General features: G+C 52.1%; 1 protein-coding gene across 4 annotated transcripts in view; it reads left to right on the plus strand.

The window, feature by feature from the left end:
* LOC122378818 (RNA pseudouridylate synthase domain-containing protein 2-like) overlaps positions 1-25322 on the plus strand; it is a 146513-nt gene that overhangs the window by 88940 nt on the left and 32251 nt on the right. For all 4 annotated transcript variants that reach the window (XM_043360334.1, XM_043360335.1, XM_043360336.1 and 1 more), the window contains exons 5-6: positions 1292-1413; positions 21841-21941. In XM_043360334.1, the coding sequence (XP_043216269.1) occupies positions 1292-1413; positions 21841-21941 (223 nt within the window). The remainder of the gene's footprint in view (positions 1-1291; positions 1414-21840; positions 21942-25322) is intronic.

The raw sequence follows: 25322 nt of genomic DNA on the forward strand, positions 1-25322 counted from the left end.
AACTAGCGAAATCGGCTCAGGGAAGTTGACTGGGGTGCTGTTATAACTTTACAAAAGCCAAAAAGGCTGGAGCATGGTGCAATTCTGTTTTAGCAAGCATAAAGCTAGGAAATGTACTTTCATCAAGTGATGCCCATGAGTTGGGCCGCATGATTGGAGTCATTTCATTGCAGGATGAAATGTGTCATTCAGGATAGGGATGACTGGAGCATCATTTTAAATGTCCTGGTGCAAATTTTTGGGAGGGTAGAAAAGGCTATCTTTCTGGAGCTCTAGCCTCTGTTACTTATTGCAGCAGTAAGTAACCAGTAACAGGGAGGGGTACTGGCCTTGATCAGGAAGGGATGCTCGGTAACGCCATATCCGCGGTCTCAATTAGCAGTAATGCTTTCATTTGGTACAGTCCACGTACTGCGCCTGTGATGACGCCGTCATTTTGTCGTCATGTGGCAATCGCCACCACACCTCACCAGCAGTTGCACGCCATCATTTCTCGGCTGGAGTTCCTCACACTGTCCCTTAGAATGTTCTCAGTCCTATATGTTCTGCTTCTCTGTGACTGTCAGGGGTGAGGTGCAGGACTTTGCGCATTCAGCAACTTTGCGGAGTGCGGGGCTTCCCTAATTTTCGTCGGCCACACCTAATCTAACTTTAGGAAGGCTAGTAATTAGTTTTGCAAATAAGGCGATGAACCGCCAACTTGGAGGCCCATTTCGTTATCTCAGACGGTTTTACTGCATCTGCAAGGTCGCAACGCTGCAGCATTGGTTACTAACGCACCGATGAAATGCCGATATAAATTACAAATATATATATATATATATATATATATATATATATATATATATATATATATATATATATATATATATATATATATATATATATATATATATATATATATATATATATATATATATATATATATATATATATATATATATAATACAAATATAATTTACAAATGGTACGATTTTCTAAATAGCAATACACATTACACAATTCATGGCTAAGTATAGTTGACGTAGATATGTTGATGCACCCATGCTCGTTTCTGTCCACTGTTTAGTTTCCAGTCAAATGATGGAATATTTTGCCGTTTTCGTGATACGCTACAAACATAGATTGCAGAATGCGTCCCCCACATAGATAGCATAGCGTAATGACGTAACGACCGACCATATATGACCATGTGTACCTGTAATTACTAACAACTAGCACGGACGCATTGACCGCAGTATTTTGGCCGCTGTTCGGTGCTGTGACGCTGCGCTGTGCCCCGCTCCCCCAGGTCTACGGAAGGTCTACCCGTACTACTTCACTTTCACCACGTTCACCAAAGGCCGCTGGGTGGGGGAGAAGATCCTGGACGTGTTTGCACGCGAGTTCCGCGCTCACCCGGCCGAGGAATACGTGAGTACTCGGTGTGGTCATTGATTTATTGGGACAGGTGTACTGGAGCGGGCTGTGTGACACGGCGCCAATTCCGGTGACACATTCTGGTGACACACACACACAGGTGACACCGCATCCCGCACAGGAGTAAGTGGGTGCAAGATGGTGGGTGGGCTTTGACCGCCGACTGCGTCTGTGGGCCATAAGCCGAAGGATTGCTCGTATCGTGAAAGTCTACTATGAAAGTCAACTAACACAATACCACTGGATTGATCTGCAGAGGGCATGGGCCGCAGTCCTGATGTTCTTGCGTCAGCTTTCATTTTCGCTCTTTGCCGGATTAATGTATCTTACTTGCTGAAAGAAAGGCCGTTGTAGAAAAGTCACAAAGGTAATGTTTTCAACCTCCAGTTCTGTCCTCCTCGCCTCCCTCCTACCTTTTTTATTATCTCGATTTCGATCCTCCTCTCTCCTCTCTCTCTCTCTCTCTCTCTCTCTCTCTCTCTCTCTCTCTCTCTCTCTCTCTCTCTCTCTATCTATCTATCTCTCTATCTCTCTCCCCCTCCCCTCTCCACTCTCCACCTCTACCCCGCTCGGCCGGTATTCCAGTGAGCGCCGGCGGCGGTCGGTATCGGCCGGCCGTTATCAGCCCGTGGGCCGGTCCCCGCGGCACTGAAACGCGCCGTGGCCCGACGGCAGTCGATTCGCCACGGCCGAGACCTATTTCAGCCCGGCTGCTGTGTGTCGGACCAGCTCACTGCTGTTGAGCACCGCGGGGTCCCAAGGCCTGCAGGCACTCAGCCGTTCAGTACCCCGTGGTTCAGCAGGCATTTGGCTGGCCAGCTGATCGGGTCTGGGAGAGTGGTGGCGGCGGCTGGTGCTATTATGAACAGCGAAGGTGGTTGTGGTTTTCATCCGAGGCATCCATTGAATGTAACGCATTAGTTAACAACTAAACATGCGTGACATTCAAAATTTTCGGCTAATAAGAACTGCTTTATTTGATTAATTTAGCATTGAACAGCTTATGTATATGTTAGGAGATATGGTAGGATTTCTTTATTAGGTAGATTGTGACAACCGGAGTCAGTTCATGCCTCGGACTGTTGGTACTGGGAAGTTTCCACTATTCCTCATTGTCAAAGAGTTTCTATTCTCGCCCAGTTACAGAGTTTCGCTTGATGGTGAACTACCACAAACTTTCATTCCGTAATTACATTCGTAGAACTGAGATTCCCGGGATACTCACTCTGATTACATTATGCCGACTGGTATGCACCAAAGTTCATACAGTTAGTGCAGCTGCTGTCCGAGCCTGCTGCTATTTTATGCGGGCGCACGCAGTGGCGTCCCGGCGGCCGCTCATCTGACTGGCCCGCCGGATCATAAAGCTCTCACGAAACTCGTACGTGACCGGGCGCCGTGATCGTGACTGCGCCGCTTCGCTGGTGGCCCCGGGGACAGGAGCGCTGCCCGTCGGCCATAACCGAACGTCGGCGCGGCGCTCTGCGGCATCATGAGCGCTGCAAGCCAGGGAGATTTGGAAAACCCTGCTCGGCCTGTGGTTTGTATCGAACTGGCAATTTACACACCATAGCAGCAGGGCTGCGGAGTCGAAGTCGGAGTCGGAGTCGGAGTCGGTCGGAGTCGACAGTTGTGACCGGAGTCGGAGTCGGAGTCGGAGTCGATTTTAGAAACCCGAGCCGGAGTCGGAGTCGGAGTCACCGAAAATCTGTCGACTCCGCAGCCCTGCTAGGTCTGCGGAGTCGGAGTCGGGAGTTGGAGTCGGTCGGAGTCGACAATTCTGCCCGGAGTCGGAGTCGGAGTCGGAGCTGGTTTTTGAAAGCCGGAGTCGGAGTCGGAGTCGGAGTCGCCGAAAATCCATCGACTCCGCAGCCCTGCATAGCAGCATTCAGTGAATTGCAGCAGGACTGATCATAGGTTGACGTATGCACGACTTGCTGTAGGACACATTTATTTTGTTGGATGCGAAATTCTCGTCTATACTCTCCCGCCCGTGTCTGAATGAAACGACCGAATTTCTGAATCTGAAGCCTTTATGACGTCATCGCTCCGGTTAAAACCGGTTCTATCTGGACCACCGCTGCCTCTGGTGGCTGCATTCTGTGAGAGTCAGGCAGAGTGCGGGAACACCGGCGCCGCTCTCCCAGCCTGTTCGGCCGCGCGGAGAGGGCGGGGGCGGCTGACCCCGGAGACAGGTTCGGTCGTCGACGCTGGTCGGTCCACGGCAGCCGGCATAAATCAGGATTCGTCGTAAAACGGGCGCCGAGTGTGCAGCGCAGAGTACCTGACCTCAAACGGAGCGCCCGGCGACCTTACGACCGTCCGCAGAGACGGCAGTACTTCCGCAGAGACTGCCGCACTTCCGCACACCGCACAGTCGTAGGTAGTTCCGCAGAGATGGCCGTAATTCCTTATAGATTGAGGTATCAGGTATGTCCTTCCGCAGAGCTCTGGCCACTGACCCCCTTGATGAGTACCGCACACTGCACTCCAGGTGTACTCCTTGATTGGCCAGAGCACGGTACACGAGGTGAAGCCAAAAGCCAGCTAACCCGATCCTGAAGGGTTTTATCACTCTTTTGGTGTGATATTGGAACCCCCATCCATCCTCATAGAGGACCCATGCGTTTACATTTGATAAACCCCTTAGCTCCATCCACTTTCAATAAATTTAGGAGATGCCATTCATCTTTACTTTCATGGTTTTGACAGTCTACAGGCAGGCTTTATTGCGACATATTTTGACAACGTCTTTGGTATTGGTCTCTTGTATTCTAAAAGTGTTGTTAATGCGTATTGGATCTACCGGCAAAATGCATTTGGAATATTACGATTCGACGATCGTTTCGCTGCACCGTGTGTAGTATGTAAGTACCCAACATCCTCATTCGAGAAGCGGGTCTGGAGTCTGGAGTCTGGACCGAGACTGAGTTTCACCACCAGCGCTGTTTCACAAACCACAAACAACTTGTCGCGCTCAGCTCATTACCGACAGTCCTAACGAGACACTCGAGCGGTGTGGGTGCGCCCTGGTGCTGACGTGAGGGAGCCGACGGGAGACTGCCCAGCCCCCACGGTCCCGCAGCCCCCGGCCCGAGCGCAGAGCTGAGTGCGAGAGCTACCAAAGACGACTGTTTACCAACGTCACAGGCCAATGAGAGGCGACGTGCCTGAGCCCTGCGGGGATTAGTGCAGCTCTGCTTAGAGTGCGATACGTGAAGTGCCTGTTGCGGCACTTGGTCCAGTTCCAATCAAGAATGTTTTCATTTTCCCCAGTAGGTGGCTGGGACTTCATAAATATTTTTGCTTTAGCCGACCTTTTCGTTGATAAGAGTAATGTTGCACACGGACCTATAGAAAATTAAATGACATCTCAATACAGGCTAATGGGCCCTGGTCATGAGTTCAGGTCATGAAAACCGATGTCATGTTGCCAATTACCTTAATCATTGTCGGCTCTCCTTATTTATCATCAATTACGCTATTTTCCTGGTGATATTCTAGATGATTGTCCTATGTCATGCAAGGACGCGTGCCGTCGGGCTCTCCGCCATCATGTTACCACGTAATGTCTCTGCAGTCCTCTCCCCCCCCCCCCAGCACTCCAATCTCATGGGTGTTGCCGTGTCCTGAGAGCACCACCCATTAGCGGCGTGGCGTTGACCTCGTGTGTCGGCCGGTCACACTATCTGTGCGGCCGTCTCATCCGACCTCTGATACCCTAACCAGCGACCGCCCGCCGCCCGTCGCCGCTGCTGAGTGGATGGGGTCTGTGGCGATGCGGTCGCTGGTCTGTCCCAGAGAGAGCACGGCTGTGTGTCGCAAAAGAGCGTGAGACTGGCTGAGGGAACGCGACTGATATGAATGTGTCACTAATGTGTCTTCAAACATATACTTTGTGCTTCCGTATGGGTGTTGTGCATTTTAGTGTTACTATTAGCTTTCGTATGTGTATTTTATCTTTGTATGTACTTTGACACTTGTCCCGAAAAGCCATTTACCATGGATGGACATAAGAATAAATGATGATGATGATGATGATGTGTCAGGGTCACTGACCCGACATGTGTCATCAGTCGGACGGACGACTTACCACTGCTGTCCGCGGCGGAACCGGGCGTCACTCGGCCGTATGTCTCTTAGGTCAACATCCAGTCCCGCACCGGCGTGTTGGGAGGAGGAGCGGGTCGTTTGAGGATCTGCTCGAGAACAGGTGCACTGTGGAGTTTCTTTAATTCAGGCTTGGTGCAGCAATGACCTACGTTCGTTAATTAGTTAATTGACTCAGCTACTGCACCGGCATTCGAGACTCGTTCTCTCAACCGGTGGGGCTATTTACTTCCCCTGCCTCTACAATGGGAAGTGGGTAGTGATTGTCCTGCCTCAGGTCGTGCCCAGTTTGGGGCAGAGGTCTCAGGCGTTATTAGAGCGAGCTGAAAGGTTTCCGCTAGCGATTCATTTGTTCCTGTTAAATTCACGGCGCCGAGCGGTGGCCTTTTCATCCTCGTCCCTCCTTCTTTTGAGTGGGTGTTTTTGCAGCTGTGCACGTACTCGATTTTAAGAGCTTTTAGCAGCGGTTATTTGAAATGGGCTCTTCAAGTTGAACTGAAAACAAGGCAGTAAACGTGAGATTCTTTGGTCGACAAGCACCGATCGATTAAAACTCCTAGCATTCCATGCTCGGTGGAACTCGTCTGAGATGTTGCGCTCAAATCGTGGCAAGATTCGTTAGCTCATGCTTATCTTTTTTATTTTTCTACACATTAGGAACGTTATCTTACCATAGCCGAATTGCACAATGTGCACGCCATTGCTATGTCGACTGGACTACGGGTGCCCTCAATTTGTTTTTGTACTGATAATCAACCGATCGTCATCGCAAGGCCCATTGCTCAGTGCCAGCGGGGCTTTCGTAATCTTGTTTCTTTCCAAAAGCTGGTCTTTTGTCGCGGAGCCGTTTCCGCTCAGATAACCACATTACCTCCCATGTTGTCGGCTTCCGCTCAGTTTGAGTACATTCATAGCGAACTGTCTTCGTTCAGACACCGCATGCGGTTTTAAATCGGTCCGTAAGTACGCCCCCTGGCAATTCTCCCCTAACCCAATTAGGGCCGTTGGGCGGCTCTTCGTTCCCGCTCTGCCGGGCTCTGAGGGCGGCCTTTTTCGCCGGGTGGCATAGGTGTAGCAACGTATCTCTTTGGTGAAGGATACCTTTCACCAAAGTTTCAGATTGGTGAAGGATCCTTCACCAATCTTGGACAATGCAAGGGAGGGTCTTCACCTACCTATGCTTAGAACTACTGAATTCGACGGTTGATCAAATGTCTGTTTTTTAACCCGCGCCCGGCTGGGGGTCCTGGATTTCCACGCCCTGCTGGGGGGGGGGGGTGTTTGAACACCCCCCCTTCTAACTCGGCTCCTGGGCCATGTAGCGATACGCGGAAGGCGGCGTTCGAAAGAGCGCCAAAAATAATGACGAAATCACTTCGGTCGCTTTTTTGGTCAGGTCAAAGGTCAGGTCACCAGAGGTCATTGAAGGCAAAATTTCGCCGATTTCCAGGTCGAATGTCGACAATTTCCAAGAAGCCAACGCATAGCTCGGGAACCAATAGAGCTACAGCGCCACGGAAAAGCGCATTCGATAGCCCTATTAACGCCCTTTCTGAGTAATTCTCTCAGATTTGACCTAACGTCAACGGTTTTGCCTGCAGGGGGCAAAAACTGCCAAAATAGACGATTTTTCGGGAACAGTTTTTCTGCAATAACTTTTGACTCAAGCCTTGCACGAGCATTCTTTTACCGACATCGTGTTCCTCTTGTCAAGACGCATCGAATGAACTACCAGTAAAACGCCTTTTGGGCGAAGAACGAGCGAGCGAGATAGTGAGCCCTGCACGTGCGGAAGGGCGAGAGGGTACTTCCAACGGGCTTGCGCAAAGCACCCTTCTAACCGGTCGCTAGCAGTATACCAAATTTGAACGCAAACGGCCCAGCCGTTCCTGAGATCTGGAGGCGGCATTCTGCACGTGCGCACGTGCAAACGGGATCCAAACTGACTTTTGCACGGCACCCTACTAACTGGTCCCCAACCGCGTACCAAATTTGAGCGCAATCGGCCCAGCCGTTCTCGAGATCTGGAAGCGCCCCCTGCACGTGCGCACGTGCAGTAGCACCCTAACCGCAACACATGGGACTGCATTGCCTGGTGGGTGCCTACCTGTATGCCAAGTTTCAGCGAAATCGCCCCAGTAATTACCGAGTTATTAAAATGGGAACAAATTTGACACCTCTTATTGTTGTATTTTGCACGTGCACTGGGAGTGACCCACATGCATCGAGAGTATCCTATTTTTGGTAGAAGGGATGCTGCTACCCTACAAAAATTACCGCAAGTCAATCGCCCAAGCGGCTGCTGAGATATGAGCCTGTCAAAATCACTACTTTTGCAAAACAGCTTGAACACCCTTGACTTTTCAGGTGGCACGTGCCACGACGGTCACTGAGATGTATCAAAAGTAATCTATTACGGGGTGGAAGGGATGGGGCTACCCAGCAAAAAAGACCGCAGGCCAATCGGTCCAGCGGTTGCTGAGATATAAGCCTCTCAAAAGCGTTACGGGCCGGGCCGGGCCGGGCCGGGCCGCTCATACTGAGATTTTTCCGTTATATTGAAAAGACTCGCTTCGCTCGCTGCGCTCGCTCGCTCGTAATAATTTGACATTGAAAGTTCAACTTAAAAATTTGACCTCTGGTCAAGGTCATGATTTGACCGGACATTGTCATGTTGCATATTAGTGGATCTGTATCGTCGAGCTGAACATATATATAAGGCGTTTTCATCGCTCTAGCATGCCTCTTTCAAAAGTTAGTCGCAAAAAACTGTTAGATACCATTCGTGACCTGAGATGACCTTAGGGGCATAAACAGGGGTCACGGGTGCCGTTTTCATGTTCAGTGTGTCAAAGTTACTTGTAATTTAGTGTTTGAGAGTGTTTAGAATGACTTTCGTCCGAAAAAGACGGTTTTAAATTTTCTCCCATTGACTTATAATACCTAGAGAGGTCGCAAAATTGACCCGACCTTAGGTCACCGATATGAAAATTCCGAATTTTGTACATACTGTTGCACTTATCAATTGCTGAAAGCTTCAAAGCGATCCGTCACTTGGTGTAGCTATGACATACATTGAAACATTTTATGATGTGTTTATGAGGTGAGGTCACATGTAGCGACCTGGTGACCTGACCTTGAAGGACCCTGGTCTGAAATTTTCACAAAATGTATAAAATTGATAGATGATAAGGTGCCGCCGTTTTTCAGATATCCACGAAAAACCGCAGGGGGGTGTTCAAAAACCTCCCCCCCCCCCTCCCAGCAGGGCGCGGGTTAACACACTTTGACCATTTGCCCCAGTAGTCAAAATTCCTTAGCCGAGGCCCTGATTTACATCTTGCTGTCATGGCAAGATGCACAATTCAATTTTAGGCAGGCATTGAAAATTTGACGTTAATGGGATGACAAGGGCGTAAGATATCTGCGAAAAACAAGGGGTTGGCGAAATTCGCCCCCCCCCCGCTTGCACTGTGCGTGTTGGTTGGCACGGTCCTGTCCCTTTTCATAAGGTTCAGGTGGCATCCTTCACCAATATTTTTGGCGCTCCTACACCCATGCCGGGTGGTCCGCAGTAACGAGGCGCTGCCCTGTGCCCTGTGGTCGGTGTCGTCCCGGGACAGTTTCCAGCGGCCAGTCAGACGCGGCAATCGACTATTCTCGCCAGCATCCCGCTCCAATTACCGTACCGAATGGAACGGCTGATGGCATCAGCGCACGGCGGACAGAGGCCAGTGCTGCCGCCGCCGCCGCCGCAGCGATTACCGCCGCTGACCGCAGGGCGCGCTGAACAGGGGAGGAACAGTGACTCCCAGGGATTTAGGAGGTCTTCATTTATTTAATGCTGACATTTTGTGGGGAACTTTCATCAAGGTATATGCTACATCAAGGTATACTATTATCGTTTCATCAAAATATCAATACATGCAGTCATTTCTCCTAGTTTCGGTTTCACGTTCAGGGGTATTTTATACAATGCACCAATAATAAGTTTAATGGCCCCTGTCTTTATTGAAACCCAGGAGACTCAAATTGAGAGATCGGAAGAGCTCGTTGAAATCACGGCTTCTCCTCGGCCCGGGGTCCGTAGTGATCGGGTGTACTGCGTCTCCGATGACGTCAGCAGGCTGATGACGTCACTGGCGGCTTACCGTCACGCTGTGTAATGGCGAACGGCAGGCGCATGGCGTATATTCAGTGCAGTGGAACACGAGACACGGACATTCCGCCTATGGTGAACAGAGTGTTACAGACCGCCCCAACAAAGTGAACTGACAACATTATTTCCACGGCAAGGTCATAAACTCTGAGGAATGTGCATTCGTGACAGGTTTAATTTAAGATCAGTGAAGCAAATCTGAACTGAAAGGGGCATGTAATTGAATCGAAATCAGTCAGTGGATTGGTGGCCTCACGCCGGTCTATAGCTCTCCACCCATGCTGGTCTAAATACGAAGCAGGAATTTTCAAGAATCTAGACGGGTCACAAATTCCTCAAATGTCACGAAGTTTTGGCACTCTCCGCTGCGGCGTATCGGTGACCACTCCACCCTGACAAAGTGTCGGCTCTGTTGGGCGCGACCGGTCCACGCCGGCGGCCTAACCTGGCTTATCGGCCCACCCAATAAGGTTTAGTGTGGTCGTGTGACGGGGGAAGGGCGGGGAGCGGGGCCAATATGAGGTGCGCCCGCCCGGCGCGCGCTAATGAACTCGGCGGTCAACACGGGCCGCAGAGATTAGGTTTGGTTTGTCTCAGTGGACAGGTGAGAGTCAACTGGGCGGCGATAGCGCCCCCCCCCCCCCGGGCCGGTGGGGGTGACGGTGTGCTCAGTGCTGGCCGGGGAGTGGTGGGGAGGTTAGTTACTGCGGTCCGGTGCGCTGCAGTCGGGCCAATCTAGCAGAAATGAAAACACTGTCTGTGAGGTGCAAACATGGACCAGTCATTTTGGAGACTTGTTTCGTGGCTTATTTCGCGGGTACCGGTGTCCAGAATTGTGACTGTGCTGTTGGCTCTCTGTCGCTGTAATATTTCGTAGTGAATTTTGTTCCTCTGCTCTGGTCTTCGATTCGTGAATGTTTGCAACCACGCACTCATTTATATTTCCTAGTATCAAGTTTAGTTATGTGTACACTCGGGGGCAGATTGATGTTCCACAACTCTTTATCCACCGGGTTCCTATGGCTCAGCATTGGCAGCAGCCGCCTGGTACCGGTAGACTGTGCCGCTTCACTTACTTGTCAAGCGGCACAGCCTACCCACCCGTATGACACCGGTCTGGGTCGGTGGCTGGAAGGTGATGTGGGCCGCCTGTGACGTCAGCGCAGCGGTGAGGGCCGAGCCCGGAGGCATGGCTCGGGTCGGCGCGGCGCGGCGGCTGGCGAGGGCTGGGGAGTGAGGTGGGGTGGGAGCACGGACCATCGCGCGGCTGAGCGAGTGTAGTTAACTTTCGCGCCTCAAGGCGCCAATTATTCTACCTAACAATTGTGCTAAAGCAGTTGTTAAAATATCCTATCCCCAAGACAGCGCCTATCATCATACTTGCCATGCACATTACGACACACTTAAGCGTGGCAATGGGACAGCCGATAGAACTTATGTCACTCGTGCATCGAGGTGCGGAGCTATATTTTTTGTATATCATATTAGTATTAAGGCCTTGATTGAGCAGATTGGTGTCTATTGTTTCGCACGGCAATCGTCCAGAGACGTGGGAACTGGGGGCTATGAGTAGTGCCGGAGCCAGCACCCCAATTTAAAGCGATTATTACTGTTGCTCTAAAATGTGGTCGCAGCCCCCAATAGCAAACCGTTCTAACTAGGAGCTAAAAATTCGGCCACTCAGGGGGTTCGAACCGGGCTTCTCCCACCGGCCAATTCACGACACGAGCGTTCATCCACTGAGCTACCGAGAATGGTCTTCGTCCTCGTCCGCACAAAACAAAATGACATTCACCCGCTGACCGCCAATGACAGTATTGTGACATTTGATCGCGTTTGACCGCGGCGGGTGGTCGCTGGTCTCGGCAGCTCAGTGGATACACGGGCTGTGCGGCGGCTGTGACTTCGGCCAGTAAGGGGAGTAGCGCCCCCTCGGCCCCAGCTTGACGCGCGTTTGACCTGGACTTGCTTTGGTTGCCGGATGGATTGTCTGCAGGATTGGCCCCGCAGGGGGTTGGCAGTGGCCCGGGTCGCTGTTGGTCTGGGTTCCTTGGGCCCTCGCCCCGCGGCGGCCCTGGCCTCGGCCAGCAAGGGGAGTAGCGCCCCTTCGGCCCCAGCTTGACCTGTGCTTGCTTACGACTTGCTTTGATCGCTGGATGGACAGATGGTACGGCCCGACTTTTCTTGGTTTTCGTGGTTTTGTTTGGCTCTTGAGCGGTCTTTGTTTGCTTTTGCTTTGCTTCTCACCGGATGTCCGCGTTTCGTTCGATCACAGCTTTCTGATTCCTTTCTTCTTTTTTCGTTGTTTTTTTTGCACCCGCAGGAACACAGCCGAGTTGGGCTAGTGTAAGGGGAGTGGCGTCCCCTCGGGTACCAGCCGGTTTTACTAGGCTAGGCGAGCCGACCCGTACCCCAGGACAACGGGATCCTGGAGGTTGAGCCCCCCACCGTGCGGAGCCAGTCGCGGTGGCTGGGCAACACGCCTCTTTGGCCCTGAGTTCTGTAAGGGCGGGACACTCAGTGGGGCGCCGCACTTGAGGAGCCATTCCCAGTCGTGATGCCGCCGGGGGTGGTGTCGGAGAGGTGTCGCCGGCGGGGTTCGGGCACTTGTGCTCGTCCTCCGTCGGTGGGGCTGATCTGTCGCTGCCCCTGGCGGTGACTCGGCTAGGCGTCAAGGGAGGAGGCGGTATCCGACCGTGGGGGGTGGTGAGCCTCTCTCTCCCCCTCGGAAGGTGCCGCCAAGTCCCGTACAGTCAGCTCGGCCGTCCCAGGCCTTGTAGCGGCGCCGTTGCGGAGCGTCGGCGGCCGAGCTGGCGGAGACCAAGCACACTCGCATGGATAACTCGACCAACCCCCCTTCCCCCACTCTTACCAATCCTTCGGCTTCGGCCGACTCTCGCCCGCCGGCCTCGGCCGACGGGCGAACGCTGCACGATCCAAGACCGAAAAATCCAAAAATCCTCATCTTCCGGAGCGCCGACAGGGAGCTGAGCTCCTTGACGCCCTTCCAGCGGAAGGATGGCTGCGACCGGTTTGGTTCGATCGTTCGTTGTGACCGGATGCGTGATGGCGCGCTGGAGGTCGAGTTCAGGAAAAGCGAGGAGGCGGCGAAAGCGTTGGACGCTACTCGCTTCGTATTCTCCGAGGGACGGGCATCCGGCCGGAGGCTCGTCTCCATCCCGCTTACAGTGGAGCCCCACCGCTCTAAGAACTCATCACGAGGGGTCATTAACTGTTTCGACCTGAGGGGAGTGAGCGACGAGGACATTGCGGACGGGCTCGCCGATTTCGGCGTGACAGCGGCTCGCCGCATCATGACGAAGAGAGGCACGGTCTCGACCAACAACATAATTCTGACGTTTGACTCCACTGACTTGCCGAGTGAGATTCGTGTGGGCTACGTGAAGGTTCGCGTGCGGCCTTTCGTCCCAGCGCCCATGCGCTGCTTCCGCTGCCAACGTTTCGGCCACACAAAGGACAACTGCCGAGGAAGACCCACGTGCTCCAAGTGTGCTTCGCAGGACCACACTGACGAAACCTGTGACTCGGAGACCCCCCGATGCGTCAACTGCGGAGAGGGGCAGACGCCGCACTCCGCGTATGATAGGTCTTGCCCTGCATACGTCAAGGAGAAAGAGATCATGACCATCAAGGCTACCAGAAATTTGTCTTTCAAAGAGGCCCGGGAGGTGTACAACCAGAGTCACCCGAAGACCTCGTATGCCCAGAAGGTGAGAGTCACAAACTCTACCGATGCCTCCCAGATGAGTGTAGCGCAGCTCGTGCAGCTTCTCAAACGATTCGGCCTCACCGTCGTAGCCACTGGTGACTCAGCGGACACCACGGCGCCTCGTGCGCCGCCGAGCAACACAGAGCAGGCTGCTCAAGAGTCAGTGTGGGGTCCACCCAGTCCCGCTCCAGCCGCGAACGGTGATGGAGACGGCTGGGCCGTCGTCCAGCGCCGACAGGGTGGTCGGCGCCCCCCGGCGCAGGGTAAGGCGCCACCCACCCCGCCCCGCCCCCGACCGCCCACGGCGGTGCAGGAGGCGCTGCGGCGGGGGGAGGAGGAGAGGAAGGCACGCGAGGCGAGGAGGGCTCGCCTCGTCCAGAAGGCCCTCGAGGCTAAGGAAGCCTCGTCTGCCGACTCCGCCTCCGGGAGTGCCAATGCGGCTGTTGCCGCTGACACCCCGGAGACACCTCAGGCGGGGACTCGGCCCATCATGGGTCCCCCGCCGCCTCCTCCACCTCCGCAGCGGCGGCCACCACCGCCGCTGCCAGAGACGCCTGTGTCGAGGACACAGGCCGCCGCCTCGACATCCCCGTCGGGGCGGCAACAGCCCTCCGCGGCTCCAGGGCGCCTCGCCAAGCGGCAGACGCCCCCGAGCTGGTCACCTTCGGAGGGCGACGCCCCCCGGTCGAAAAGGCCCCAGCCGGGCCCGAGCCATGCCCGATCTGCCTCTGCTGAAGGGAGGCTTCACCGAGAGGGCTCAGGGCACCCCCGTATCCGCTACGGGGGGAGCGCCTCCTCGGAGTTAGAGGACCTAGTCTAGTCCTTCAGTCTAGTCATTTCCTCTTTTATCCTTTTATCTTTTTCGCGCTATTGCGCTTTTTTACCAGGTGCATTTCTCTCGGTACTTTTTACCTTTTTTGTGGTCAGTCAGGTATCTGTGTGCGCCTTTGCCTCATGTTATACGCGCCCTTTTTGCGCCTTTTTAACCACGCCTTTTATTCTACAGTGGAACTGTAGAGGCCTCCGGGCCAACTACCAGGACCTACAGTCTCTTATCCGTTGGCGCACACCCCTTGTTTTAGGTCTCCAGGAGACCAAGCTAGCGCCAAACGTTACCTTTGCCATCAAGGGTTACTCTGTTTTTAGAAGAGACTTAGACACCCCGACCATTGCCCATGGAGGTGTACTTTTGGCAGTGCACCACAGCGTGCCCACACGTCAGGTCCCGCTGCAGACTCCCCTGCAGGCGGTAGCCGCTAGAGTTGATTTCAACCACCGGGAGCTGACAGTTTGTTCTTTATACCTTCCACCAGGTATTGCGCTCCCGGTGGTTGAGCTGCATCGACTTGTCGATGAGCTTCCACCTCCGGTCCTGGTAGTCGGCGATTTTAATGCCCATAGCCTGGCGTGGGGATGCGACACGACTGGCACTCGTGGTCGACTTTTAGAATCTTTTATCCGCGATGAGGCGCTGTGTATTTTAAATACAGGACAGCGCACCCATTTTACAACACCCTCCGGTCAAACATCGGCTCTGGACCTGAGCTTAGTCAGTCCGCGGCTAGCTCAGCTTTTTACCTGGTCCGTCCATGACGACCCACTCGGGAGCGACCACTTCCCAGTGTGGCTGGAGCACCAGGAGTCCCCAGTGTCAGGCAACCGCCCACCTAGGTGGAATGTTCGGAAAGCCGACTGGGGCGAATTCCAGGCCGCTGTAGAGGCTTCTGTTTTATCCAGAGCCGACGCCTCTGTGATGTCTACAGAGGATTTTACATGTTTACTCATTGACTCCGCAAACGGGTGCATACCCAAGACGTCGAGTCAGCCTCGTCGTCCTCCGGTCCCGTGGTGGACCAAGGAATGCGGAGATGCGATTCGTGCCAGGAAGCGCGCTTTTAGAAAGTTTGACCGGAGCAGTACTTCTGAGAACCTCATCGCTTTTAAGAAAGCGCGGGCTTTTGCCCGTCGCGTTTTAAAAGAGGCAAAGGCTGTTTCATGGCGCACGTACGTGAGTTCCTTAAACCGTTTTACTCCTACGACCCAGATATGGGCACGCATGAAGCGCATTGAAGGCCGGTTCAGCTCTGTTCCGCTTCCGGTTTTAAGAGTGAGCAACACGGACATATCCCACCCTTTAGACGTCGCAGAGACGATAGGCCGTGCACTCTATCAGCGCTGCCGAGGAGAGCCGTCCTCACGACCTGCACCAGCCGCCGTGGACTTCAGCACAGCTGAAAATTTGGTGTACAACGAGCCTTTCTCTATGGCTGAGCTCACGTCTGCCATCAGCTCGTTGCGCAGCGTCTCAGAAGGTCCGGATGCTGTCCACAACGACATGCTCCGTCATCTCCCGGCGGTTGCCCTCGAGGCGCTGCTAGCAACTTTCAATTCGCTTTGGGAGACTGGCACTTTCCCTGAGACCTGGCGGGAAGCCATTATCATTCCTATCTTGAAGGCTGGCAAGTCGGGACATGACCCTCTCCACTATCGGCCCATCTCTCTCACATCATCGCTTTCAAAGCTGATGGAGAAGATGGTCAATGTGCGTCTTAGCTGGTTTCTGGAACATCACGGTGTTTTTACAAACGCCCAGTGCGGTTTTAGAAAGCACCGCAGCCCTGTTGACCACATTTTAGCCCTCGACACCGAGATACGCACCTGTTTTACTGAAAAGAAGCACCTTGGAGCACTGTTCTTTGATATTGAGGCGGCCTATGATACAGTCTTACGACACAGCATACTTTCCAAAGTATATAAGTACGGCATACGCGGCCGGATGGGCCTCTTTATCAAGAATTTTTTATCGGGTCGTCGGTTTAAAGTCCGAGTTGGCAGTGATTTCTCGAGCAGTTTTACCCAGGAGAACGGAGTTCCCCAGGGTGGGGTGCTCAGTGTGGCGTTGTTCGCGGTGGCAATCAATGACATCGTCGACGACCTCCCGGTTTCCATCGGGAGATCGCTTTTTGTCGACGATTTTGCCATCTGGTTTGCTGCTTCAAGCGCTCGTCATGCGGCTAGACAGCTGCAGCTCGCCGTAACACGTTTGGAGAGGTGGAGCGGTAAGAATGGTCTTCGTTTTTCCACAGCGAAGACCGTGGCAATGCACTTTTGCCGCCGACGTTGTGACGACCTAGCTTTGGGAATCAAGCTCTACGGACAGGTGATTCCCACTCGGCCGGTGGCGAAGTTTCTTGGGATTTATTTTGACAGTCGCTTGACGTATAAGGAACATTTTAGAACGCTTCGGGAACGGTGTTTTAAATCCCTGAACGTTTTAAAATGTGTTGCTCGAACATCTTATGGTGCGGACCGCAGGACCCTTCTTCTCCTGTACCGATCGATAGTTCGGTCGAAGCTGGATTACGCTTCTTTTGTCTACGATTCAGCGAGCCAATCCAGCAAAAAGGTCCTCGACGCAGTCCATCATGCTGCAATCCGTGTCGCCACCGGAGCATTCCGCACCTCGCCCAGCAGCAGCCTTCTTGCTGAGGCGCACGAGCCGCCTCTATCCCTACGCCGCCAGATGCTTGGGATGCGCTATGCGCTGAAACTGCGTCAGTTCCCGACGCATCCGACGTATCCGTACGTCTTCTCCACCTACTACACTCGACTTGACAGAGCGCGACAATCGCTCTGCTTTGGAGCGCGCATGAGAGGTCTCTTCTCCGCAGCCAACATAGGTTTACGTGTCGTACGACGTAGCTGGGGTACGTCCTCTCCGCCTTGGAAACACGCAAAACCTCAAGTAGATCTCTCACTCTCCGAAGTTAAGAAGGATGACTTGCTGCCTTGTGAGGCGCGAGTCAGGGCCTTGCAACACATCGTCTCGTACGATGGTTTTAACACCGTTTTTACAGACGGATCAAAAACACCTGAGGGAGTGGGATGTGCTTTTATCGCAGGTCGCGATACCCGCTCATTCTCTCTACCTTCTTTTGCCTCGGTGTTTTCATCTGAGCTAGTCGCCATCGAGAAGGCTCTGTGTTTTATCGAGGTGTCGGACGGCCTTTCTTACTTGATTTTATCGGACTCCCTAAGTAGCCTTTTGGCGTTACGGAGTTTTAATCCAGTTGACCCGATCGTTCAAGACATTTTAGCTCGACTTCAGTCAGTGGAACAATCGGGAAAATTTGTTCAGTTCTGCTGGATTCCCAGCCACGTCGGCATACACGGCAACGAGCTGGCAGATGCGGCCGCGAGGCGCGCGGCCGCAGCCTCCTGCACTCGACGTCTGCCATTGCCGGCGCGTGACCTTTATTCGGCTGTGCGATCTTTCATTCTCTCTGAGTGGCAGGCAGAGTGGAGCCTACGTGGAGGCGGAAAGCTCCGTGAGGTGAAGCCGACTTTGGAGCCATGGAGGTCTTGCTTGCAAGACAACCGGTCCAACGAGGTGATCTTGTGCAGGCTCCGAATCGGCCATACATATGCCACGCATGGCCACCTCCTCCGCGGAGACGAGCAGGCCATTTGCAACGGTTGTTCCGCGCCTCTTACCGTCGCTCACGTGCTCTTATCTTGTCCACTTTTAGAACCAGACCGGACACGCTACCTCGGCCGCATCGCTCCGGGTACCACTGTCCGCCACCTGCTGGGTGACGAGTCACCCTGGGTTTTATCTGGCAACATCTTTTCCTTTATCCGTGCAGTCAAATTCCAAGCGATTTACTCGACCTGACCCAAATCCTCTCTAGTCTCCTCGTCTAGTCAGTTGTCTATTACGACGCTCTTGCGTTGTTTTATTTTACCCTGTTTTTTTTTTATAGTCTTTTACTTTCTAGTATTGATATCTAGAAAGTTTCTTCTTTTGAAACACTTGTTTTACTAGCGCGACGTTATGGGCGCAAAATGACCTTTGCAGTCGACGCGCCCTAAAGCCCCAATAAACAAACAAACAACAAATCAGTGGATACACGCTGGTGTCGTAGGGTGACCGGTTCGAGAAGCCCGGTTTGGACCGTCCCAGGCGCGCGACTTATTTGTTCCTAGTTGGAACGGTTTGCTTTTGGTGGCTGCGACTACAGATTAGAGGAACACTAAGAGTTGCTTAACCCTTTTAGTGGCAGGGGGGTTGTTTTTATCCACCCCTCAGGTTTTTCGGGAATATCTCCGAAACCGCTGAAGCTACGATGCTGAAATTTTCTGACTTTTCCTAAAACTAAATTGGGCACATTCCCTGAAAATTTCAAGTTCATAACTTTACCAGGGGCGGCTCCAGAGCACTGGGAATTGGGGGTCCTATTCGTGAAGCGAGTCATTTGGGCGAAGATCACGATGCTGCACCAGTTTTACGAACAGTGAATGAAAGGTATCATGTGATAACATATACAAAGTTATTGTGCATCCTCTTTTGACACGTTTTTGCTATAATAGGCGGATCCAGGCGTCCAAAAAAGGGGGTTATTTTTTACCTCCCAACATAGGTGCCCTGACACCGCCTATGCATGACCAATACAATTTTAGTCGTTCTCTCATAAGAAAATTGTAACATAACAAGACCATTGCCACCCTTTTTAGAAACAGTACCAACAAAAACCTTATTTACTATACTTTTTGTGTACCCCCAATCTCAATGATCTGTATCCGCCTATGATTTTTGAGAATGCAAATGCATATTTTTAGGATCCATGTGAATTCCTGGTTCATTCTCTATCGATCGGCAAAAGTTGCGTTAAGATTGGTTCAGAAACCTGGCCGTGATAAACAGTCTAAAATGTATCTGCAATTTGCCCGTTTTTACCCCCCTCTACCCCCCTATTGACATTTTTAATTTTTTTTTTTAGAAATGTAGATCACGTTCAGCGGAATCGAATGCCGTTTGAATTTTGAAAATCGGCCGGTTAGATCTCGAGATATCAAGGGGGGGGGGGTCGTAAACAGCCCCCCCCCTGCCACTAATATGGGGTAGCCAGGAGCCTGCCACTAATAGGGTTAAAGTTGGGACGCCGCGCTATCCAAAAACCCCAGTCTCTGGACGATTGCTGTGCGAAATAATAGACACCAATGAGCTCAATCAAGGCCTTAATACTTATCTGTTATAAACAATGTAGCTCCGCAACTCGATGCACGTATGATATAAATTCTACCGGCTGTCCCAATGCCAGGTAGAGCAATGTTAGGTAGAATAATTGGTGCCTTGGGACGCGAAAGTTAACTACACTCTCGCAGCCGCGCGATGGTCCGTGCTCCCACCCCACCTCACTCCCCAGTCCTCGCCAGCCGCCGCGCTGCGCCGACCCGAGCCATGCCTCCGGGCTCGGCCCTCACCGCTGCGCTGACGTCACAGGCGGCCCACATCGCCTTCCAGCCACCGACCCAGACCGGTGGCATACGGTATGGATAGGCTGTGCCGCTTGACAAGTAAGTGAAGCGGCACAGTCTACCGGTACCAGGCGGCTGCTGCCAATGCTGAGCCATAGGAACCCGGTGGATAAAGAGTTGTAGAACATCAATCTGCCCCCGAGTGTACCACGCCTTGAAAATTATGCACTCATAATTAGTTAATTATTCACATAGTGCGGGATAGGCTCAGTTAACTTCGATGCGCTATCGGAAAGCCTATTAGGTAAGCAAATGATTGCCGACTGGCCGCTGAAAACACTCATCTACCGGACGGCCGTGACGATGCATATTCACATTTCCCCGCCATTCGCCCCGCCCGCCCGCACACCCCCGGGGCTGTGGACTTTGACAGGGGAGCTGCGCGCGCGGCCAATTCAGCTAATTTGGTTAGCGGCCCGGCTGTGGCCGAATTTGATTTGTGTCACCCACAGTGAGAGAGGCGTGCCGCTGCGGGCCTTATTAGCCGGCCGAGAACGCAGACTACCGCAACGATAAATCGGGCCGAGCCGAAATGGTGAACTGTGGCTATTAGCTGCCGAATTGTGAAATACGGGCGGTCACCGTCATAGACGGATGGTCGGTGCTCCTCACTTGTTCCCAACTGCTCGCAGACGAGGCGTAATTTGATTTCCATTATATATAGAGTATTAGCTGTGACTGAAAATGGTCTTATTCACGCAGTGATGTTCGGAGGAAGAGACGTCTCATCGAGTCATCGCTATCTGTTGGCTTTGCGATCCGTGCAAAAGCCTCGGCGCTTAGACTGATGACGGTTAGGGGCGGTGCGATTGCGAGATTATATAGCTGCTTTTGGGGGCGCGAGGGACAAAGCTCCCAAATTAGCCCTCCAAACTGCTGGGTAACACAACTTCAGACTTGACAAAATGTTGAAGGTGTGTTCGTTTAAATCATTTTCATAAATGTATAAAGGCACATGCGAATATTTTTTTGTGATAATGTAAAATATTCTCGTACTTTTCCTTTTTTATACTTTTCGGTCGACGACCCTGGGTAGATGAACTGCTTTGTTACATTCGCATTGCTCGATACGCTTACGGAGTTCGACAATAAAGAGCGTAAACAACATAATTGAAGACATGTTTTGAATCTCTCAGCTGCGCCCGAAAAATGCTGAAAGCATTAAATCGCCGAGTGCTGTTCGCCTATCAGCGACAAAAACAGCTCCAGAAAGGCCGCTTTCTTCGGACTTTGCAGCATGGCGCCGTGGGACTTTCTGAGATAATGAGCGTTTCTCCGGTGTCTGTGGGCTTAATTCAAGTCCATCAATTTATATTTCCTTTGCCTTTGGCGATATCGGTTCCTTTGAGAGTCGATTGGTGCAGCGAGCGGCCTTAAAGCGCCAATCACTCGCCATTGGAGATTGCCTGTCCCGGGGGAAGCAGGCATTTGCTGCTTTAATGACTGCCGAGGTGGAGACGGTGATTGAAAAGCAGTTCTGGGAAGAGAACCTTCGGTCGTGAACCGTTGGCACTAGCGCCCAAAGAGCTCGCATTGAAATTGTAAAGCGTTTCAGGAAATGGTGGAGATAAAACACAATGGGTGGGCGAAAACGAAATAAATGAAAAGTCGGCAGAGGACTGAAGCGGTTTGATGTGAAACACTTGCGTTACAGTAGGTACTTCCTTTAGGTCTCTATTTGCCATTAAGTCCAAACTAATCGGTGATGGGAGCTCCTCGCCAAACGTTCACCAGCAGTAAAGGAGAGCAAAATACTTTCAATGGCTGGCAAATATATCGCTCACATCACCTGTACAGTGTACATACTAGCTGTGGGCTTCACGTTCACAGTCTACTGACAACATCGACTGACGATCAAGGCGACCCGCCGTCCGCCACTGCGACCGCCGCAGCTCCCCGATCACTAACCGCTGCCCGTTCCTGTCTGCAGCCGCGGCTCCCCGATCACTAACCGCTGCCCGTTCCTGTCTGCAGCCGCGGCTCCCCGATCACTAACCGCTGCCCGTCCCGATCACTAACCGCGGCCCGTCCTGACCAGTAGCCGCTGCCCGTCCCTGTCTGCAGCCGCTGCCCCCGATCGGTAACAGCTCCCGGTCCATTCCAGGAGCGCTGTATCCGCGCCGGCACGCTGACCGTCAACTATCAGAAGGTGGACGTGGATCACCGGCTGCGGCACAACGACCTGCTGGCCAACGTGGTGCACCGGTGAGTGGTGTGACCGGTCACCAGCCCCACCCCCCCCACCCCCGGCCCCCAGAGAGACCGCCGGCGGCACCACTGGGCACTGGAGACGACCGCTGCTGGCTGGGCGGGGGCACAGCGCGGCGCAGGGCGAAATCTTCCGTCCTATAAAAGGCAGTTCGGGTCTCTACCTTTAATGGGATTGTGATAATCAAAGAAGGGTATCATAATAAACTCTGACGATAAAGCTAGTACCTATCTTCAGGCAAACTCGAGGTTTTCTAGCATAAAGCTAGTATCTATCTTCAAGCAAAGCTCGATATTTTCTAGCATACCTACCTAATCTCATCAAGACGAACACGTGTTATCTTGTGACGAATACGCTGGCGATGGCCAGCCTCTGGGGCTGTACCCGGTGCCAGAGCACCTCGGGCTGCTTTCTGTACCGGCTATACGGCTGACATGTATCGCTGTCTGGGGGCTCCTCTCTGCACCCCGGCTCCGCTTTTGCACCACGGCTCAGCGGCGTCAGCTCCCCGTTGCACCACGACGCCGCCGGTGTCGACAGCTCGGTCCGGTGTACCTGTCGGCGGGAAGTGACGGGAGCATGGCTGGACGGCTGGCGGCTGGCGGCTGATAGGCTGACGGCTGACGGCTAACCCGTGTCCAGTCGGCGCCGGCCGCCGGCCCGCAGACGACCCGTCGACAGCTCCCCCTGTCCCCGTACCCCTGCCCCGGTCACGGCACACTGCCCCCGGACAGCTCTGCTTTGTAGCTCCAACTCTCAGAAGTTCACCGGCCTCAAAGTCGCGCAGTTACAGTTCTGCCGGCTGTTTGGACAAAGGTCATACAAAGATCTGTATGATGCAAGGAGACAAGTATCTGTGATCTCTGATCAGTGGTCGTGATTGTTTGGTCAGCACCACCAAAGTGTCAATCACGGGTCTCCTATGGTATTCTTGCTTGAAACAGCTCACGTTCTTTAGCACCCTCGTCACTAATTCGCTAGTAAGTCATTTTTGTTTATCCGCACTTCTTGGTTTAGGACGTCCTTACTGATTCTGTCATGTGTCGGTGTTTGTTAGTCAGACTTTGGTCTTACCAAAGCCGCGCCTGTTCGATTACAGGCCCAGTTTCATCATGCCGTCAATATCAGCTGCGTATCCGGGCTCTCTCAAATGGCAGCACGCTCAGTTTTGGTGCGGCTGTTATCCATTCCGGACTCGGCGCCCTCGTCGTGCGGACGTTACAGCGGAAATGTCGTCATTTCTGGTGGCCATCTGCTGTGCCGTTTGCGGCCGTCGAGCAGTGTTTTTATTGCGCCTGGACGCCCGTCTCCTGATGATAATGGATAGCACACCCGTCGACACTTGTCCAATTAACGGCTGAAACGCTCGGCGGTATAGCGATGGCCCCACAGCGCTGCAGTTTTCTCTGGTCACAAGGGTCTAGAGAGAAATGTCAAATTTTGCTCAGATAATGATAGTTATGCAGTACAGGTGTAAAGACCATCATCAAATTGAATAAAAAGGAGCGTTTTTTTCACTCACAAATGGAAGTTGATAGGTACAATAAGTATCTTTCAGTTTTTAGTTCCGCCTTATGGTATGCTTCCTGCTATTTTACAAAGAATTGCATTTCTCGGCGGCTCATGACATTGCTATGTACTTTTTGTCCGGCGTGTTGAATGGTTGGCCTATGAGTACGAACCTAGGCGGCGACTAAGTAAAAATTGCTTCGAGGAGTCACGGATACACCACTCGACCGCTTTCAATTTCGGCAAGCTAAGCTGTGCGACCCTCGTGGTCGTTAGACGGCTCCCTGCGTCAATGTGCTGGAAGGCAGGGCTGTGGAAAAGTTCGGTGAAAGAATGTAGAAAGATTTGATAGCCCTTTACCTTTTATTATCGATAGATATTCATTGCTGCTTTAACTCATTAACGACGATAATTCCGTGGGCAAATTTCGGCAGTTTTTCTTGATGCCCTGTGCTTCTACATGCACTAGAAATGCACATACGGTGTATTGAAAAATAAAAATATTTTTAACATATATTTCTGGACTGGCAACTATAGTTGCCACTCGGCGTTGGCGTAGTCAAAAATTGCCGCTATCGTAACTTTTCATTAAACAAATACTAATCGCCGGGATGCATTGAATCTATTTATGTCCCAACTTATCCCCCACGAGCCTTAATCCAATTTCCAAACAGAAAAAAGTGGTTACGCCACTTCAATATAAATTTTTAATAAGATAATTACGTCTAAGTAGTGGAATCTACACTATGCCCTATGGTATAAGCCTGTAGCCTGTGCCCAAAGCAGCTGCAGTCCTTGGTATCCAGGAAACACAGTTCATTTATCCATCAATAAGTGTTTTTCTGTACCAAAGCAGATGCTCTTTACCAGTCCTTTTTAACCATTTATCTTGACATGCATAAATAAAATCTGCTCGAAAACAATTCAACAAAGAATGCATATTATCTCATACGTAGTTCTCACCAGATCCCTATTTACTCGTACATGGTTGATGGCAGGTATACCGTCCTATCACAAAACTTTCTACCGTGTATGATACATTTGTAAAAACTCGGGGTACAAAGCAACTCGATTATTCATGCCTATTTGCGAGCACGCTGATTACAGGCCTACCGGAGCCATGGAATTGTATAGTATATTTCTGATTCCCGCATACGTACGTACTTCTGCTGTCCTTACCTAACCAGTAAATCCGTTCGCCTTCGAATGTTTTTTAGACTGTTCGGACGAGAGTCTGGACAAATTGGATCCCTTTCGTGATCACGACTCGAGCACACACTGGCGGTTGTACTTCAGAATAAGAAGGGGGATATGTTGATTGACGAGTAAAAGTGGTGTAAGTACAAGGCGACCACCACTACTTGCACTTGAACACATTCCACGTGTCATAAAAATATAGTTCAATTTCATCTAGTTTAGGACAACTGAACAGGCCCACATATTTTCTACCACCTGAATCCCCATTTCCTCGTTTCCAGCTGGCAGTGCCAGGAATCAGCACTGCCCCAAGTCAGGCGATGTCTCGCCTTTGGTTCACAATTTTCATTCAGTCCCATGAGACAACATCAGCTACGTGATCGTAACCTAAAGTTTCGTGTGCTGTTATCCTCGCACGAAACCCAAAGCACAAAGCCGCCTCCACCGTCTCATTCAGCTGAATCACCAGCATCTGCTGTGAAAGTTCAGATAGCAAGCAGCTTCATCGGAATCAATTCGGTATCACGACTGTGTCAAGGTCATAATCGGCGTCAATGGGAGCTCAGCGGAGGAGGTGGGGGAGCTTTCGTTTATGGGTCCCTGTTTGTAAACGTCATACAGCGTCTTTACGATGCTAAAAACTTAATTTGTTGATGCAAATAGGCTTAATA

The sequence above is a fragment of the Amphibalanus amphitrite genome, unplaced genomic scaffold (genome assembly GCF_019059575.1).
Source record: "Amphibalanus amphitrite isolate SeventyFive unplaced genomic scaffold, NRLGWU_Aamphi_draft 000065F_arrow, whole genome shotgun sequence".
NCBI lineage: Eukaryota > Metazoa > Arthropoda > Thecostraca > Balanomorpha > Balanidae > Amphibalanus > Amphibalanus amphitrite.